The sequence below is a fragment of the Eublepharis macularius genome, chromosome 12 (genome assembly GCF_028583425.1).
Source record: "Eublepharis macularius isolate TG4126 chromosome 12, MPM_Emac_v1.0, whole genome shotgun sequence".
In the NCBI taxonomy this organism is placed as follows: Eukaryota; Metazoa; Chordata; class Lepidosauria; order Squamata; family Eublepharidae; genus Eublepharis; species Eublepharis macularius.
This window is the reverse complement of record NC_072801.1, coordinates 78,377,104-78,396,526: the sequence shown is the minus strand read 5'-3', so window position 1 is coordinate 78,396,526 and position 19,423 is coordinate 78,377,104. Positions and strand designations below refer to the sequence as shown.

At 50.4% G+C, this 19,423-nt stretch overlaps 1 protein-coding gene across 4 annotated transcripts in view; it reads left to right on the top strand.

Annotated features, from left to right (window-relative positions):
* CHD3 (chromodomain helicase DNA binding protein 3) overlaps nucleotides 1–19,423 on the top strand; it is a 60,359-nt gene that overhangs the window by 30,145 nt on the left and 10,791 nt on the right. For 2 of the 4 annotated variants that reach the window (XM_054992553.1, XM_054992552.1), the window contains exons 6-26: nucleotides 584–714; nucleotides 1,750–1,897; nucleotides 2,373–2,548; nucleotides 3,445–3,675; nucleotides 4,667–4,870; nucleotides 6,573–6,784; nucleotides 7,394–7,525; nucleotides 7,681–7,780; nucleotides 7,877–8,068; nucleotides 9,971–10,171; nucleotides 10,927–11,064; nucleotides 11,194–11,315; nucleotides 12,663–12,836; nucleotides 14,394–14,535; nucleotides 14,700–14,831; nucleotides 15,195–15,312; nucleotides 16,063–16,187; nucleotides 16,970–17,201; nucleotides 17,603–17,769; nucleotides 18,343–18,520; nucleotides 19,112–19,177. In XM_054992553.1, the coding sequence (XP_054848528.1) occupies nucleotides 584–714; nucleotides 1,750–1,897; nucleotides 2,373–2,548; nucleotides 3,445–3,675; nucleotides 4,667–4,870; nucleotides 6,573–6,784; nucleotides 7,394–7,525; nucleotides 7,681–7,780; nucleotides 7,877–8,068; nucleotides 9,971–10,171; nucleotides 10,927–11,064; nucleotides 11,194–11,315; nucleotides 12,663–12,836; nucleotides 14,394–14,535; nucleotides 14,700–14,831; nucleotides 15,195–15,312; nucleotides 16,063–16,187; nucleotides 16,970–17,201; nucleotides 17,603–17,769; nucleotides 18,343–18,520; nucleotides 19,112–19,177 (3,321 nt within the window). The remainder of the gene's footprint in view (nucleotides 1–583; nucleotides 715–1,749; nucleotides 1,898–2,372; nucleotides 2,549–3,444; nucleotides 3,676–4,666; nucleotides 4,871–6,572; nucleotides 6,785–7,393; nucleotides 7,526–7,680; nucleotides 7,781–7,876; nucleotides 8,069–9,970; nucleotides 10,172–10,926; nucleotides 11,065–11,193; nucleotides 11,316–12,662; nucleotides 12,837–14,393; nucleotides 14,536–14,699; nucleotides 14,832–15,194; nucleotides 15,313–16,062; nucleotides 16,188–16,969; nucleotides 17,202–17,602; nucleotides 17,770–18,342; nucleotides 18,521–19,111; nucleotides 19,178–19,423) is intronic. The other 2 variants (XM_054992554.1, XM_054992555.1) reach the window with 2 other exon arrangements.

Sequence of the window (19,423 nt, the reverse complement as noted above, 5' to 3'; positions counted from 1 at the left end):
GAACACTAATATAAAAAGTATGGGAATAATCTCCAATTTTCTCTGTAAATATATAGGTACTACATATTATACACTCACTCTAAAATTACTATAAACAAATATTTCTCCTTTCCCTCTAAACATTTTTGCCTCTTAATCTTCAAAAGCACATATCATCAGTTAATTTATTTCCATTTCCCGCAAAAAGTCTGTAAGGGGTTTCCAGGTAGCAATAAATTTAGATAACGTCTTTTCCCTAATCAAGGAAGTAAATCTGGCCACCTCTGCAAGTTCCTTCACCTTCATCAGCCGTTCCTCTATTGTAGGTGATGTTGTATCTTTTCATTTTTGAGCGTATAGCAGTCTCGCTGCAGTTGTCATATACAGGAAGAATTTACCGTAAAAGTAGCCGTCAGAGTATATCGTGATAGCTGAATGCAGCCCCCAAAAGGTGCGTCATGCAGCAGTTTGGAAGAGGACTTGGGTAGCAGCTGAGGACCAGTTCTTTGGGAGGGGTCTTGCCAAGTGAAGCCCATCTCTTCAGCCAAACTTCTTCTGCTCTGTCCCCTTTCAAGTGAGAGTTGTCTTTCTTCATAAACTTCAGGTCCAGGCCACAAAAAACGGAGCAAGAGCCCTCGCATCCCGGAGATGAAGAGGAAGGGCAAGGGGAAGCGGATGGCGCCTCTGAAGATCAAGCTGGGCATGATCGGGGGCAAGCGCAAAAAGAGCAGCTCAGTAAGGCTCACTTTGTGACGGGGATGCGAGAATATCACTTTCGGTGCAGGGAGGAGGGAAGCCGGTGGGCCCCTGCAGAACAAACAGGCGGGCCTCTTATGATTTGGGGGGTGGGGGTGGGGGGGGAGTCTTTTGTACCAAAATAACTAATTTCTGTGACCTGTTTAGTAGCATGCAAATTAAGTATATTTGCATATTTCCATGCTTCGGTGTGCTTCTGCTAGACATTCTGTGGGGAGGAGGAAGAAGAACCAGCTAAGCCATTGAAGCCCTGGCCACTAGAAGTGCTCTTTGCTCCCCCTGGTTCCCGAGATACCCTCAAGTACTGCCCACCGACTTTGGTGGATTTCTTGGGGACCAGTAGTAGTGAACTCGATTTAATTTTGGGTTGCATGATGTGGCTGCGCACCTGCATGTTATCTCTTCCTATCCCCACCTGGATCTCATAACATGGGACTGTGACACCAAATCTCCCTCCTCAGACCATAACTGAACAAGGTTAAGAACCCTAAGGAGAGTCTGGCTGGACCAGGCCGAAGGTTCACCTAATCCAGCATCGTGTTTCTTACAGTGGCCCACAAGATAGCTCTAGTGGGAGGCCCTCTAGTGGGGCCTGGGGGCACCAGTGGCCTCCCGATTCCACAGCTGGGGCTCAGAAGCCCACTGCCTCCAGCACTGCCTTTTTGTCGTGTGCATGGTTCAGACTTACCCCGGGGGAAATCTGCGGGGTTTCACGTCCAGCACTTTAACAAGTTATCAGCTTCCTTTAAAAAATTATTTCTTTCTCAGTTCTGCCACCTGAGACCCTTTTTGCCTTATCTCCTGCTCCCCTTTTCTCCCCTGCGCTCAGTTTGGGATGCCAGAGATGGATGGCAAGCTGCCTTCTTTTCCTCTTGCTTACTTTTGGGGCTTGAGGCTAAACTAAGGGGCCCAGTGACTCCCTTCCCCCTGCCATCATTTCCTTTCCCGTCATTCCCCTCCTTTCTGCCTCTGCAAGGGCCTTTCCTAATGGAGGGCCGCTCCGGTTATGTACAGCATTTGTTTCAGAGCGACGAGCTGGGAGAGCCAGAAGAGGAATCTGACCTTGACAACTCCAGTGTTCACAGCTCCTCGGTGCGTTCAGACAGTTCAGGGAGGGTCAAGAAACTGAAGCGGGGCAGGCCTGGACGGAAGAAGAAAAAAGGTGAGCGTGGGATGTAATTCACCAGCAGGGGACACGCACACACCAACGCAGCTGCCTTCTTTCCCGCTGTGGTGGATGGTCTTTGCATTGGGGTTCTGAAGAAACAATCCCGATAGCTGTGTGCTCCATTCCAGAGTCTGTGCTGATAATTCAGGGGTGGGTCCAAGATCTTGACTTGTCCGAGGGATCCTTTCCACTCTTTCACTGAACCATCCTTTGTGATTTAAAGGGAGATATTGCTGAGCGGCCTCTTCTCCCTGTCATTGTGGTGCACAGTTACTGCGTTTCTGTTATATCCCCTCTTTGGGACTGTTGGTAGATGCAATTTGATGGGTGCCGCTGAATTTCCTGGAGAATGGGCTGGTTGCTCACAGTCCCCCCAAACCTAACCCGCTTCAGTTATGGAAGTAGGTTGCACTTGGCCAGGGAAGTTCCCTCATGCATTCTGCTTTCTCCCTACTTCCTGGCATTGCAGTTGCTGGCGAAGAAGAGGCAGACGGCTACGAGACAGACCACCAAGACTACTGTGAGGTGTGTCAGCAGGGCGGGGAGATCATCCTCTGCGACTCATGTCCCAGAGCTTATCACCTGGTGTGCCTGGATCCGGAGCTAGACAAGGCCCCCGAGGGCAAGTGGAGCTGCCCCCACTGTGTAAGCTACTCGCCTTTCTTCCTTGTTCTCTGCACACTGGCACCTCCCACCCCTGCCTCCCCCACTGCCAGGGAAGGAACTCGCCAGCCGCAGCCCTTGCTCCTAGTGTAGGTTTAGCTGCTGTTCCAGAGCAGGGGCCCAGAATTCTGCGCTTACAAAATAACGATACAAAATTTAAATCAATTTAAATTCTGTAGCTGAAATGGGTCATGCAAAAGTTATGAATTTGCATGTACTGATTCAGAGAGTTCTGGGTGCAAAACGGGACATGTTTAGGTTAGGGATGGTGGGAAAGATTGGGGTGCAGAGTGACTGTGGGGGTGCTGTGTGCATAGAGACAAGGAGACGAGGGCTCGGGTTTAGCGGAGGGGCTGCAAGCTGTCCACTCAGCTGCCTTGTGGTTTCCAATCAGACCTTCATATGGTGCTGTTTACTTCAGAACTCTGAGGATCAAAAGTCCGCTCTTAATAAAAGTGGGAAATGGTGATGCTTTCCATTCTGATGCTTTGCTGGAAGCTGCAGTTTGTTCTGCTGGGGTGCAGGCGTCTGCCTTTCTCTGTAGAATCCTCAGAGTCATTCTTGAGGGCAACTCTAGGCCTCCTAACCGATGACTGCCCTTTCATGGCTATTACTTTGTCCACTTCTTGCTTTCCTTTGCTGAGAATTCGGGCTATGTGAAGTCAAGCTCCTAAATGTTCAAAATCTATCTGAGTTCTTACCAAGATGCTCTGGCTTCTGTCTTTTGAACCTTAACTGATGTAATGCGCCCCGAGCCTGTTTGCGGGGAGGGCGGAATAGAAATATAATAAATAATACTTGATGCACCGGTAGCCACAAGGCCCATATGTCATGATCCAGCTTTCTCTCTTTGGTTGGGTTGTGTTCCTGGCTTGCAGGAGAAAGAAGGGGTACAGTGGGAGCCGAAGGAGGAGGAAGACGACTACGAAGGGGAGATGGACGATGCCGAGAAGGAGGAGGAGGATGACCACATGGAGTATTGCCGCGTCTGTAAAGACGGTGGCGAGCTCTTGTGTTGTGATGCTTGCATCTCCTCCTACCATATTCACTGCCTCAACCCACCGCTTCCGGAGATTCCCAATGGGGAATGGTTGTGTCCCCGCTGCACGGTGAGAGCAAAGGGGAAGAGCCCTGGTGGTGGAACGTGGGAATGGCTGGTCTGCGAGGGAGGGTGACACAAAAGACAGCTGCTAAAAGACAGATGCTTCGCTAACGAGTTAGGGACCGTAGACTTCACCACTGTGTTGCCTTACATATTATCTGTTGCTTCAGATATGTACTCTGATGTACTACCTGTGCTTTATATTTGCTTTATGTTGTCTAATGTCAATCCTATACTTTGTATTGGATTCTTGCTACTGCTGTGTCTTTTTAAACTTGTATCTATTTACCCTATGGCATTGTTTATGGAAATGTCCTTGATACTCTTTGGAAATGCACTTGATGTCAGACTGTGGCTTATTAAAAGTTGCAATCCAGACTATCTCTTGCAATTAGACATGAGTCCATTGGTTTCAAAAGATTTTACTGAATATAAACAACCATTATAGTCCACTGGCCAAGATGCAATATCTTGGCTGGTAAACGGGTATTGTTACGAACGGAGGTAAAGGTTAAGGTACAGAATAGCAAAGCCCAGCAAGTCCCATCCTCCCCACATAGTTCTCAAAACAAACGGCTTGAAGCTGAGAGAGTGAAACTTTCCCAGGGCTGGAAAGACTGTAGTCAAAACTTTCCTCTTCTTTGAGATAACTGTTACTGGACTGCTTGTCACCTGCAAAAGAAGAGCTTAAAACACTGACAGGATTAAAATGGAGTCTCTCTGGTTAGAACACACAAGGAACTTATGTCAGACCTGACACTTGATACAGATTGTACTAATCGCATACTGTGTAATCCGCCTTGAGTATCAGTGAGAAAGGTGGACAATAAATAAATAAATAAATAAATAAATAAATAAATAAATAAATACTCCACTCTTAAGTATGTTTTCCAGGCAGTGAGGCTCCCAGGCTTCAGGAAGGACTGCCTGCCCAGCAAGGCTAGTGGAATGACTGCCGGGTTCCTGGTGTCTCTGATACTTGTCTTTCCCATTCCTAGTGTCCCATGCTGAAGGGCCGTGTACAGAAAATCCTCCACTGGCGATGGGGGGAGCCTCCAACCCCAGTTGCTGTTCCCCTGCTGTCCGACACCAAGCCAGAAGACCCACCGCCCAAGACACTGCAAGGGCGATCGGAACGTGAATTCTTTGTCAAATGGGTCGGCCTCTCCTATTGGCACTGCTCCTGGATAAAGGAATTGCAGGTACGTTCTTTGTCTAAAACTGGGACAAAAGGCCCAAGAGAAAGTGAGGCTGTACTGTTCCAAGCTCCACTGTGGCCTGGCCACATTAAGTGGTCGCTTGCAGGACCCAGGATCTGGTCATGCAATTTGAATGTTGTGGAGAAATCTCTTTGCCTCCAGCATACAGTCTGGGGTGGGCAGGGCCAGTTCAAGACAGTCAGTCACCCCCGAATAAAGTAGCAGTCAGCAGTGGTGCTGCCGCCGCCGCCGCCACTGCCACCACAGGAGCTTGGCTTAGACCCAGCTGGTAGCTGCACAGGCCCAGGTGACGCCCATCCCTTCCAGTGCTGCTGATGGCTGGGAACAAGACAGTTCTCTGGCTACATCAGCACCCCTCTCCCTGTGCTGCCCCAAGTAGTTGTTTGGGTGGCTGGGTTGGAGAACTGGCCTGTTGGGCTGGGCTGCTGAGGACCTTCAGATAATGTACATAAGAGGAGCCCTGCTGGCTCACGCCAAAGGTCCAGCATCACAGTGGCTGAGTAGAGAGGAACTGCAGTGTAGGGGCTTGGCTTAACACAAGGGAGACCCACATTCGAATCGCTGCTCACCATGAAATCCTCTGAGAGACGTTTGGCCGGTTATTCTCTTGCTAAACCTCACTTGCGGATAAAGTGGCGGAGGAGGCGAGAACCGTGTACCCCGAACTCCTTAGAGAAGGGCTGGGCTCAAAATGTAGTTTAAAAAAATGCCCTGGGAGAGCCCAGAGCAGAGGCACAGAGGCTGAACTGGCATTCAGATTGTGCTGCCTTCAAAAGCGAAGGTCCTTACTGAGGGCGGAATCAGTGCTTAGTTCTCCTGGCCCCTTCTTACATGCCCTGGGTAATGCCGTTCACCACCTTAGGGTCAGGTAGCAATTTTCCACAGGCCAGTTTGGCCAGGGATCCTGAAGGTGTTTTGACATTTTCTAGGCATGGAGCAGGGGGGTCACTGGGGCAGTCGGGGGAGGGGGTAGTTGTGAATTTCCTGCATTGTGCAGGGGGTTGGACTAGATGACCCTAAATGTCCCTTCCAACCCTATGATTCCCGTTTTCTAGTATTTCTCATTTGGAAAGAAAATTCTCACTATCCATCTTCTCCACACCACATATAATTGCTATTGTGTCTCCTAATCCCCCCTTTGTTATTTGTGTTTTTAAAGCTCAAAAGCCCCAGCTGCTCTAGCCATTCCTCACAGGGGAGGTGCTCCAAGCCCTTGATTGTTTTGGCAGCCCTTTTCTGCCCCTTTCTCAGCTCAGAGACATCCCTTTTTGGGAAGACCATCTCTTTCTCCTGAGGCATAATTAGCATTAAAACAGTGTGACCACGGCTATGGGTTAGATCTCGTCATTCGGACAGTCTGTCCCAGCAGCAGTCGCCTCTCCCACACACTTCATTTTGTAGAGGCTTTTGGTATCTCAGTCCCAGCTGTTCAGACCGGACGGTGGCACGTGCATGGGGTCTGGGTCTGTCTTTGGTCATCCTAGCCAGTGAGAGCCCGTAGCCCAGCACTGGTTTCTAGTCTGCCTCTGCCAACCAGATGCTGGGCATGGGTATTCTTCTGACCCTCCTTAAGGCATGCATCCGGTCGTTGCTGAGCCAGGTCTGCTCTATGTCTCCGGACTCATCGTGGCTATTCTTATGTTTGCATCTCCATTTCACTCCTGTCCTGTCCCTCCTCCACTAGCTCGAGATCTTCCACCTGGTAATGTACAGGAATTACCAGCGGAAGAATGACATGGATGAGCCCCCACCACTTGACTACGGCTCTGGCGATGATGACGGCAAGAGTGAAAAGAGGAAGAACAAAGACCCTCTTTATGCTGAGATGGAGGAAAAGTTCTACCGCTATGGCATCAAGCCTGACTGGATGACCATACATCGTGTTATAAACCACAGGTCAGCCGGGGCAGAGTGAGTGAGTGAGTGAGTGAGTGAGTGAGTGAGTGAGTGAGTGAGTGAGTGAGGAGGAGAAAGGCACAAAAACTAAGACTGCACTCCTCGTCCTTTGGCTTCTGTCTCAGTGGCCAGAGGGCTCTTAGGCTTGGTGAGACTCAAGCAGCCTTTGGAGAGAGACTCTGGCCCAGCCTTTAGACCTTGGGTATATTAAGAGCTGTCTGTCTGTGCTAGTGGGGCCACCAAAAGAGCGTAGATTGGGGCACAGATGTCCGTGGCATCGCTCAAGGCATCTCCCAGGTTCCTGTGAATCCTTTCTTTTAAAGACAACCAAGCTTCTGGCCCTCAAGACTGCAGAAAAGAGTTCGTAATGATTCAAATGTACAACACTTCTCATGTGCCTTCTCCAAGAGAATATTTTTGCTGGAAGAAACTCTTAGTTATTCTTGGAGGTGCAACCTTTATTTTCTTAAGGGCATGATACCTGATGTCTAGGTTTAGCCATATTAAGTGGATCCTGCCAGCTTGCTTCTGCAATGTAGCCCAGTTTGTGTTTTTTCTTTCTTTCTGGTTTTCTCTCTTCCTCTTGCTTTACTTGTTTTCTGCATGCAGTATTGATAAAAAGGGAAATTACCACTACCTGGTGAAATGGCGCGACCTTTCCTACGATCAGTCCACGTGGGAGGAGGATGAGATGTCCATTCCTGAGTATGAGTACCACAAGCAGGCCTATTGGCAGCACAGGTGAGGAGGAGCCGTGCCCCCCCAGCCTCATGGCCCCGGGATTGGAAGCGGGAACAGTAACGAGGGGCAGAGCAGGACAGTGACTCCTTAGGTTGTTCTAGTGGATGTGGGATGTGTGACAGGGAAAAGCCTGACTAACTGGTGTCCTTCTCTAGGGAGCTTATTATGGGTGAAGACCCTGCTCAGCCCCGGAAGTACAAGAAGAAGAAGAAGGAACTGACGTCAGAGGACCCTCCAAACTCTCCCACCAATGATGTGAGCTCTGGGGCAATGGCTGTTAATGTGGTGTGGCAAAGAGCAAGGCTTGCAGTGGCCTTGTGTTAAGTCTGTCGCTCTCCTTTCCTTCTGCAGCCCACAGTGAAATATGACAGCCAGCCACGCTTCATCACCTCCACGGGAGGTACGCTGCACATGTATCAGCTAGAAGGCCTTAACTGGTTGCGGTTCTCCTGGGCCCAGAGCACAGACACCATCCTGGCGGATGAGATGGGTCTTGGCAAGACCATCCAAACCATCGTCTTTTTGTACTCGCTGTACAGGGAGGTAAGGTGTGATCTGTGCTGTAGAGCAGTGGAGAAGGTCAGCCCTGCATGGGTCACTCCTCTCACTCGCTGCAAGGATAGGGCCAGGAAGTGTTGGGAGAGCCTGTCCTTTCCAGGAGGAGGAGGGACTCCCCAGTTCTAGTTCTGCCCACTTTGCAGAGACTGCGTGTGTTCAGACTCTGCTCCTTTCCTTCTCCTTCGGCTAACAGTCCCCAAGATCCACCCCCGATGCCTGACCCGTGTGTATCTTTTCTTCTGGACCTCCCAGTAGGTTCTTTTGCAGTGTGATCATGCCTCCCCTGCCCTCCCGCACATTAACATCCTTCCCCAGCATTAGGAAGAAAACTCGTTTCCTGTCTCAAAGGCATGGAGGAAGGCGAGCCAGGGAGGAATGGGGCAGACAGCAAAAGGAGGATGGAATCCTCATATGGAAAAAGGCTGTTCATCAAGATCCCCAACCTCACTTTTTTCATGCAGCGGCCAAAACTGTGCTGATCCCCCCCTTGTCACTCCATTTTCCCTCCAGGCTGCTTCCCCAGAGCTTTTTTGCTGCCCGGGGCCATTTCCCCACTTGCGCTAGTCCCCATTCTCCCTCCTCCCTCCCTGAGAGAGGAGCCTGCTTCTCTTTGTTCTCCAGTTCGCTTGGGATGGGATAAACTGGTTTTCTTGGCACTTCCTGAGAGCTGGAGCCTGTTCAGTACTTCTTGACTCAGAGGCAACACCGTCTCTTTCCCTGACCTTCACTTCTCCTTTGTGGTCTCTGTGCAGGCAAAATTCTGAGGTTTGGTACCTGCTCGGAGCATCATTAGGAACCTTCCAAAGCGAAAGACGTTTTCTTTTCGGTTTGTGTGTGTGTGTGAGGGAGAGGTTAGCACAAAAAGCCCATCCAAACTCTCACAGGGTTTCAGTCAAGATTCCTGAAGGAGGAAGGATGTCTTATTCCAAGCCTGGTCTCCGCTGCTCTTGGGTCTGTCATCTGTGGGCTTCCACAGTGCAGGATTCTCTGCTGCTGGATTCCTCCTGGAGGATCCTGCCTGTACGCATGGCTGAGACCTGGAGATGCCTGTGGCCTTCTTCTTCACTCCCCGCTTTGCTTGCCCATCCCAGCCGGCTGCAGCACTGACGTCCTAATGGCAGCTTCCCAAACGAGGGCTCCCTTTGACAGCATGCCTTGCTGCTCTGCTGGAGCGGCCAGCTTCTCTCCAAGGGGGAAACAGGGCCTGGCTGTAACAGAGCAGCTGGTTGCTTCTGGCCTCTCCAGCTGCTAATTCCACCCGACGTGGCTGTGTTGCCCCCACTTCCAAAACTGTGGCCATCCCTACCCCCCTTCACCACTAGCCAGAGGAGCAGGATAGCACCCAGGGAAATGAGCTCCCAACCCAACGTGTCCCAGATTTGCGTATGCTTCTCTGTGATGTCTGCACATTGCATATAACACTGGCGTTTGGGGCAGTGCTACGAAAGCTGCCTCTGTTGGAGGCAGATGGTCAGTCCTTGGGGCAGCAGCTCTGTGTGTGTGTGTGTGTGTAATGTCCGTGTTGTGTACAGCATCTAGTGTAGCACCGGTGCTTAGTGAATGCTTTTGGTAGGAAGAGCGCACCAGGCCTCGGCAAAGGGCCCTTCTGCGAGCAGCTGTTGTTCCTGTGTGAACAGCTGCTGTGGCTGGCTGTGTGTCAGCGATCCCAGCAGAGCCGTGGGGAGAACCTTGCTCGTTCTGGCAGGCGGCGTTTTATGAATGGGTTTCTCTTTGCCTGGCTTAGCCCCTGGGAGCCAAAAGTGGAACGCTTGAGGGTTGCTGCATCAGGCTGAGTCAGGGCTGGGAGCTGCTGGCGCCTGCTTGGCTCCCCAGGGGAAGCTTCTTCCAAGCCTGAAGTGGCTTTCTGACGCTCGGTCTCCTCTCCAGGGCCACACCAAAGGGCCTTTCCTGGTCAGCGCTCCGCTATCCACCATCATCAACTGGGAGCGGGAGTTCCAGATGTGGGCGCCCAACTTCTACGTGGTGACGTACACGGGGGACAAGGACAGCCGTTCCATCATCCGGGAGAATGAGTTTTCCTTCGAGGACAATGCCATGAAAGGCGGGAAGAAGGCCTTCAAAATGAAGGCAAGTGGGAATGGGATCCTGCCGACTCCAGCTGCAGTAGGCCTCTCCTTTGGACCTTGCCCTGGGTCCAGTGCAAAAAGAGGGCAGCAGCAGCCTGACTTCTAGGGTGAAAGGTTAACCCCTTCCCTGCCAAATGTTTGCTTGCTGCCTTTATCCATGTGCCACACAATGCTCTCTATCTGGCTGCCCATATTTTCATTCTGCCTTTTGTCCAAGAAGCTTGAGATGGCTTACATGGTACCCCTGCCTCCATTTTGTCCTCACAACAGCCCTGTGAGGTAGGTTAAGCTGACCCTCAGTCCCCCAGTGAGCCTGACTGAGTAGGGGTTTGAAACTGAGTGTTTCCCGCCCAGCCCTGTAAGCAGTACACTGCAGGATCTCTGGACTTTTTTCCTGACCGAAAAGGATTGAGTTCAGTGGTATCAAGTTAATTCCATAGAGAAGAGACTGTTTCTGATGGGCAGAGGCAGCTTGAGCATGGTTGGACTAGGCCCTACTCTGGCATCCCAGGTGAACATACGGTTCTGGGTTGGAGCTTTGTGGTGTTTCCTCAATGAGGAGGACAGGGCAGGATTTTCAACTGCTGGGTTTTCAGCTGCATTACATGCATGCAAAACTAGTGATCTGTTAGCCTGAATGTGGGCCTAGTTCTGGATCTGCTCCTCTTGTGCAGAGGAGGGCTAATCTCTCTTGGGGAGGCCTCTGTCGTGGTAAGTGTGGAGCACAGCTGTGCTTAAATCCCCGTTCTTCTACAGAGAGAAGCTCAGGTGAAGTTTCATGTCCTCCTCACCTCCTATGAGCTCGTCACCATTGACCAGGCTGCCCTGGCATCCATCCGGTGGGCCTGCCTTGTCGTGGATGAAGCTCACCGGCTGAAAAACAACCAGTCCAAAGTGAGTTGTGAAGTTGTGGGTGGGTGGGACAAAGCAGAGTCTGGGGGCTGGGGGGGGGGGCACTGCTCTGGGCAAGGGGAGGGGGGTGAGGCTGGTCTCCCTAACAGCAGCACTCTCCCTTGGCTCTAGTTCTTCAGGGTATTAAATGGTTACAAGATAGACCACAAGCTACTGCTGACAGGGACTCCGCTGCAGAACAACCTGGAGGAGCTGTTCCACCTGCTGAATTTCCTCACACCCGAGAGATTCAAGTATGACCAATCTGCTCTTCCTTTCCCCGCTGTAGTCAGCCATAGAGCTGGTGTGCTTGGCCTTGAGATAGTGGCAAAGTAGTTAGCCTGGAAGTAATAGGGTGGGATGGCTATAGGACTCAGTCTCTAAGGTCTTGTCCCAAAGAGTGAAGGCATGCATTGGGGCAGTTTGACTCATTGTCTGTTAACACCAAGAGACCCGTGAGGAAAACTTTACTGAGATGTTTTTTCAGCATTTGAATTCCTGAAAGGATGTCTCCCTCTGCTGGCCAGACTTGCACATCTCTACCACACTGGCCTGGCTTCTTGTTCATTCCCAAGGGAGAAGTGGCCAGTGGCGTTTTATGTTGCTTGTAGCAGTCCCAGCAGAATTTGGGCTTCTCTTTCAGACAGAGGAGAACATCAAGTGATGGGTGGCTGTAGTGGACATATGACTTCTAGAGGCTTCAGGCTTCACCAAAGTGGGAAGAGTGGGCAAGAGACAAGGCTTTGGTCCAGCCTCTACTGAGGAAGCTGCTCAAATATATCTTAGTCTTGAGCTCAGAAAGTAGAACTAACTGATTGAAAGCCCCCTCGCCCATCTCTATTTTAACTAGAGTTGATTGTGTGGTTTGGTGTGGGGGCCTCTTACACTGACACAAGCCAGCAGGCGAAATCCAGAGCTGAGCTTTGGCATTCCCTCTCCACATTCACATCTCCTGTCCCTGACGCTTCTCGCTCTGCCACTTGCCTCTCCCGCCCACGCCTATGTCACGGCAGGATCATCCGGTTTACAGATTTAGCAAATGTCATGCAACCTGGTCTTGGAAGTTGTGCCTCGCTGTTGACAAACGTAGGGACTTCCTACAGAATCTGAGCAGGGCTGTTTATGACTTGCCTCCCCCAAAGTCACAAGAGTGGTTGGCGGGGGTTTCTGACGTTTGTAAACATTCATGTCCGAGTAGCTCTTCAGATTCTGTTTTCTTATAAATTCCTTATAAATTTTCTTATAAATTCCTGTGATTTGAAGCACCCATGAGCAAAATTGCTTCTGCATTGGCCTGCGGTGCCTTCCTTTCTCTGTGTGGTTTCCTCCCTGTTTTCAAGTTTTATTTTGGCAGATTTATAAATGAGAAAATACGGAAGCAATTGAAAATGATAAAATGGAGATCCAGCCACTGCGCTCAGCTACAGTCCCCAGAGTGAACAATGGCAGGGTGTTTGGCCAGCAGCATTACGCTGGGTCCCTTGTGATGCACTTCTGCATCCAGATATGGGGGTTCCCCCCTCCCCCCGCCTTTCTGCTGGCACGCATGAAATGGTCCCTGAGGGTTTACCGTAATTACTGCTTTGTCTCCTCGCCTGTAGCAACTTGGAAGGCTTCCTGGAGGAATTTGCAGACATCTCCAAGGAGGACCAAATCAAAAAGCTCCACGACCTCCTGGGGCCCCACATGCTGCGCCGCCTCAAGGCTGATGTCTTCAAGAACATGCCTGCCAAGACCGAGCTCATCGTCCGGGTAGAGCTCAGCCCCATGCAGAAGTATGAGACTGGGGGAAGGGGCAGGGGAAAAGTAACTTATGGGGGTGTGAGCACTGTCACTGGCGAGAATTTACCAGTGGAAGCGAGGATTCCTGGGTTTGGAAAGGAGGCTGGGTGAGGGTGGGTTACAGTTTGCAGAGGTAGAGGGGTTGGCCATTTCAGGGGGAAAAGACCAGGATCCTGAGTTGCTATTGTCATTCATTCATTCATTCATTCATTCATTCATTCATTCATTCATCATTCTCTTTTCTCACTGAGATCCAAGGCAGATTACACAGTACAAGTGAAAATACAATATAATCAACAGCTAGAACACTCACTGAACAAAGTACAATAATGAGCAACAGGAAGGACATTCAGGGAAACAGATACAATAGAGTATGGTAGCAGAAAATTTGGAAAAAAACATAAAGCCAAAGCACAGAGATAGGAATCTTTCTAAACCAGGCATAACTAATTTACATGGCATGTTTAGCTATGTAGAAACTCCCTAGTAGGCACATGTCTACATCAGCAGACAGAATCCAGCAGAGTAGCATATCGTTCCTGTCCCTACCAATGCATCTCTCTGACCTACTTCTTACAACACACCCCTATAATCCGGGTAGAAAGCCCTCCTGAATAATTCAGCTCTGCATAGTTTGCAGAAAGCCAGGTAAATGGGAGCTTTCCTGACCTCCTCAGGCAAACAATTCCATAAGGTGGGGGGTCATCACAGAGAAAGCACATATGCAGGCAGTTGTTGATTTTACCCAGCTGTGTAGGCGGTATCTGCAGAAGGCCCAGTTCAGATTAACAAAGCTGCCATGGCAGAACATAGAGGGAGAGGTGGTTGCACAGATACAAGGGGCCAAGGCCATGAAGGACTTTGAATGAGATAGTTGTGACCTTGAATTGAGCTTGGTAACTGACGGGCAGCCAGTGGAATGACTGCAGAATGGGAGTGATACGCACACTTTGAGGGGAGGCCTATGTAGAATGCATTACAGTAGTCTCGTCTTGACGTTACCTGGGTGTGAATCCAGGTGGCCAGATCAGCCAGGACAAGGTAGAGGGCCATCTTCCATGCCAGTCAGAGTTGGGAGAAGGCCTTCTATGCAGCTGCGTCTACTGGCTACACTAGCAGCAGTGCTGGACCTAGTATAACCCCTAAGCTCTGGAAGGATAGCTTAAATCTTGGGAGGGGGGGGGGGTAAGGCCAAATATCCTGGAAATCAGAACTCCTTTCTCCTGATTGACAGGAAGTGGTAGAGGCAGCTCTTTGTTTTGTTCAGCCTATGAAGTTTTAAAAATAAAATAGCAGTTAACAATGGTTTCTGTTTTCTCTACATTCTTTACTACGCTAAAAGGCCACCGTTGAATGATAAATCAAGCTCCATCTCATTTAGATGCTGTTTTTCATGCCATGATGCAGCTACTGTGTTTGTTCATTTGTGGGGGTTTTTTAATGAGGGTCCTGTCAATCTTTCTTTGTGTGAAGGGTGGGTGGGCCAGCCATGGCATCTTTCTGCTGCTGGCATGTTTGTTCCCATCTTCTTCCTGCACCCCCCCAATCAGGAAATACTACAAATACATCTTGACCCGCAACTTTGAAGCTTTGAATTCACGTGGAGGTGGAAATCAGGTTTCCTTGCTGAACATCATGATGGACCTGAAGAAATGCTGTAACCACCCCTACCTCTTCCCTGTTGCTGCAATGGTATGTCCTGCACTGCCAGTTGAGTGGGCAGGGCTGGAGCAGTACACTTGGCTGGGACGGAGGGTGGCCTGTGTCATGGAATGTATGTAGTGTCCAATGAAAGGAAAACCCTCCCGAATAGTGAACTTCTGCATTGATGAAGGCTGTCGTGTTTGCCTTGGCAGGAATCCCCCAAGCTGCCAAGTGGAGCCTACGAAGGAGGTGCGCTCATCAAGTCCTCTGGGAAGCTGATGCTGTTGCAGAAGATGTTGAGGAAGCTGAAAGAGCAGGGCCATCGGGTGCTTATTTTCTCCCAGGTGAGGCCGGGGTGGAACCTGAGCTGTCACCCTCTGAGTGCTAATTGTGTTTGTTGGAGGGGGGAGTGGGTGGGGAATGTGCCTTATCAGGTGGAGAGTTTGCTTTCACGCAGTAGTTAGCAGCCAATTGTGTGGAGCAGGGAGACAGCATGGTGTCCAGTCATGGGGAGAGCATTCCTAAAAGGTATGGAGAAGAGCTTGCTCTGAGGCATCTAGTTTTGGTGGCCATTTCATGGCATGGCCCTTAAGACCCAGGGGGAGTAGGAGGCATGTTCGTCATGTAATGAGCAGCAGGAGTTTTAGCAGGAAGTGCGAGGGCACCATGAGTCTCATCTCAGTCATGGGTATCTTTTCGAACCCCAGATGACAAAAATGCTGGACCTTCTTGAGGATTTCCTTGACTACGAAGGGTACAAGTATGAGCGCATTGATGGAGGCATTACCGGTGCCCTGCGGCAAGAGGCCATTGACAGGTTTAATGGTAAGTGTGTAGGCTGTGGGAACCTGCATCAGCCTTGTCCATCTAAGTGTCAGTTGCAAGGGAAAGATACTGGTCTTGCTTGAGAAAGATGAGCAGGAGTTGGCATCCAAAACTGCAGATGAGGGAAGCTGGTCAAATGAATCAGGACAGCCAGAGGGAAGCGCCAAAAGGTCCTGAGTGGTGGGTACGCAGTCCTGCCTCAAGCCAGAACACCAGCAGGGCCAATGCAGGGCAGAAGAGAAAACCTCCAGCATCTAGTGTGAGCACAGCAACGGGGGGAGGGAAGACTAGACATTTTGGAGATGAAAACCTTCAATCCTGGCCTTTTAAAAGTTTCTAGGCACTTCAGCATCACTTCGCAAAAGTACAAACAGTTGGAGCAGAAAGTTGTGATAGCCAGATAATAACTGTGCATTCTACAGATTAATTTATGGGCATAAAACCAATCCCATCCCATAAGATTCTGAATAGATGAGATCTAGAAGTGTGTATACCTTGAGGAGGAGGTGCCTGGTCCTTTCCTGGTTGCTCTTCTTGTGCAGTTTAAGGGGGAAAGCCAAGTTTTGCGATCTTAATGGCAGCGATATGCACATGTTTCTTCTGTGGGGGTTCTGCTCCCAAGTGGCAAAGCTCTTCCGTGAAGTAATCCTGAGTCTGCGTGAGTCTGTTTCTGAGCACCGCCTCTTCCAGCTCCCCGGTCCGTTTGCCCTCCATTTTTGTTTGCTTGCTGAGTCCCTTTTTCCTTTTCAGCTCCGGGAGCTCAGCAGTTTTGCTTCCTGCTCTCCACCCGGGCAGGGGGTTTGGGCATCAACTTGGCCACAGCAGATACCGTGATCATATTTGATTCGGATTGGAACCCTCACAATGATATCCAGGTGGGTCCTCTGTTCTTCTCTGCTTGACTCCTGAATGCTCTCCTCTCAGGGATGTCTGCTTGCAGAAAATCAGACCCTAAAGTTTTGCGCCTTGGAATCCTACGGCCTGTGGTGGAGTGCTGCATGTGTCTCTGGATTCATAGACAGCCCCTGCTCTAGTTACCTTGTTGTGTGTGGCCACAACCAATTGTCTCTGCTCTCTGTTTTGGATGGATGGGTCACTACAGAAAGGGTGGGAGGGGGAGATGAAGAACGTTTTTTCTCTGCATTAAAAGGCAAATACTGGTATTAAATTGAGTATGTCAGACTCGATCAATGAGCCTGGGGTGGTTGGATGGGACCGGTCCCATTATCGCAGATTTGGAATGGATGAATGAGGGTGTGTGTGGCTAGATTGGCCACCCCGGATTAAGTCTGTTTAGGGAAGTGGACGTGCTGTCGCTGTCGCTGACTAGGTTTGGTGTTTTCTCTCTCCTTTCAAAGCTGTAGAATGCCAAAAGAGGGATGGGGTGAGGGGGACATCAGCTAGCTGTAGGAACAAAAAAAAATTTCTGAATGACAAATTCTTCTTCTATTCCCCACCCCCCTGACCCATAGACAAAGAAAGTCCAAATCAGACCCCCTTCCCCAGTTCAGAGCCTGCAACCATGCCTGTTCTGCGGACCAAATCTGGACACACACACACACACACACCCTGCTGCCATCTCTCTTCGTGTCATGACCCAGTCCCATATCACCCTTCTCTGATTCTTCCCATCTCCCCTACCCCACCAATTCCTCAGGCTTTCAGCAGAGCTCATCGCATTGGCCAGGCCAACAAAGTGATGATTTACCGGTTTGTCACACGGGCCTCGGTAGAGGAGCGGATTACGCAGGTGGCCAAGCGCAAGATGATGCTGACTCACCTCGTGGTGCGGCCAGGTCTGGGCTCCAAGTCGGGCAGCATGTCTAAGCAGGAGCTGGACGACATCCTCAAGTTCGGCACTGAGGAGCTCTTCAAGGATGAAAACGAAGGTGAGGGCGTTGCAGCTGCCAGGGTTGTTTCAGGAGGTGGACAAGGGCAGCCCCAAGTAGGACACATTGCAGTAGCCTTGCCTCATGGTTGCAGAGACAGGAGCAATTGCTGCATGTTCAGCATCTCAGCGGAAAGCGTGGATTTGGGAACACTGTGCCTGGGCTCCACAGGAACTGGGTCTCCCAGGCACAGTGATGAATCAAGGAACTCTGGGAGTTGACCCTTGAGGCCTTGAGAGAACAACCATGGCAGGTAAATTGTAACATACTAGGGAGTGAAATCTATTGCTGTTTGACCACAAGTGCTAGTATGCTTTGCGGGAACTTAGCAGCAATTTTCCAAGTCCCAGCCTTGATCCACTGCCTTCTCTTCTCCCTTCTGGCTCCCCATCTTGTCACAGGGGAGAACAAAGAGGAGGACAGCAGTGTCATCCACTATGACAATGAAGCCATTGCACGCCTGCTGGACCGTAACCAGGATGCCACAGATGATGCGGATGTTCAGAACATGAATGAGTACCTCAGCTCCTTCAAGGTGGCACAGTACGTGGTTCGGGAGGAGGACAAGGTGAGAGGGAGAGGGGACCAGTAGCCAGGTGACAGCAACTTGTAAGAATTTGATAAGCAGTGTATTGTGCATTAGAACATAATAAGAACAAACTCCTGTGTGTTTAGCTCTAGAAAAATATTTTACTACATATCAGGGTAAAAAGGTTACATTGGTGATAACACAAAGAATAGCTATCTAACTGGCTACATCTTGATGATGAGACTAGAGTGACCTAGACTGCAGTCTTAGACAGACACTCTGGCACACAGACTAAACAAACAGCAATAAAACCTTAGTATATATTTCTAGGTAATCGCCCCCCCCCTAATAAACTGGTTGCCCAATAGTGAATCCCAGATCTTCTTCATTAAGCATAAAGACTCCCCTTTCTATGGCAAGAAACTTAACTTGACAGCTAAATGGTCGTATGCAAACTAGTTCACTAACTAAGTATCATAATAACAGTTTAACCCTTTCATGACTGAGCGCAGACCACTTGCTAAAATCCCAACACAACGGAAGCATGGCCAGCGGATTCTTGAGCTTATGCCGTGCAGTACGCATGTCCCTGATGGCCTCTTTCTCCTGCAGATCGAGGAGATAGAGCGGGAGATCATCAAGCAGGAGGAGAACGTGGATCCTGACTACTGGGAGAAGCTGCTGCGGCACCATTACGAGCAGCAGCAGGAGGACTTGGCCCGCAACCTGGGCAAGGGGAAGCGTGTGCGCAAGCAGGTCAACTACAATGACGCGGCTCAAGAAGACCAAGGTCAGCACTCGGGTGCCCCCCCTCAGAATGGCCTAGGTGTGCTCTCTTGGGGTGCAAAGTTCCTCACCCTCATGACAAAATGGTGTCAGACTCTAGCAGCTTGACACCCCAGCCTCTTGAATCTGGAAACTTGTAAAAGAAGGAAGGAAAACAGTCTTTGTGTTGGCAGTCTCACATTTGTGCAAGCTGAGTGGCTTCTTCCTCAGGGGTTGAGTTGGGCAGAAGGGGAGGGGCTGGAACCAGATCTGCTCTGTGCTCTGAGGCATCTTTAGGGCCCAGCCGCCAGAGGCCGGTTAGTGGGCAAGGCACAAGACTGAGCCCTGGGGATACCGTGGCCCAGCATAGATTCCTAATGTGTGACCCCCTGGAAATATCCTGGCAGCTTGGCCGCATATGACAGGCGGCGTTTCAGGGGGAAAGGGAGGAGGAGGTTGATGAGTTCCTCCTCCAGCACTTTGCACAGAAGAGGTGAAATCCTGTGGTCTTAGTACAGCTCCAACAAGCTGATTTATTGGGGTAGGGAAGGAAGACACGTTTAAACTGTGATAGTTGAGGACTGATCGCTCACTGGCTGGCGGGGTGATATTGCAGACAATCAGTCCGAGTACTCAGTGGGCTCTGAAGAAGAGGACGAAGATTTTGACGAGAGGCCAGAAGGTGAGGACTCGCGTTTTCGTACTCCCTTGCTTGCCTCAGGTTGCCACCCCACCTGTCACCTGGCACGAGCTTCTGTGAAACAGAGAGTGGTGGATGAACGAAGTGCTGTGGGGGGGGGGGGCTTGCCGTTCTGACCTGGGGAGAGGCCCTTCTCCGGCAGAACGGTGTCAGGGCTGTGCGTGCGCTCATTCCTGAACCCCAGTCTGCCCCCGTCTTCCATCACACCCGCCGTCTCTGATAGGACCT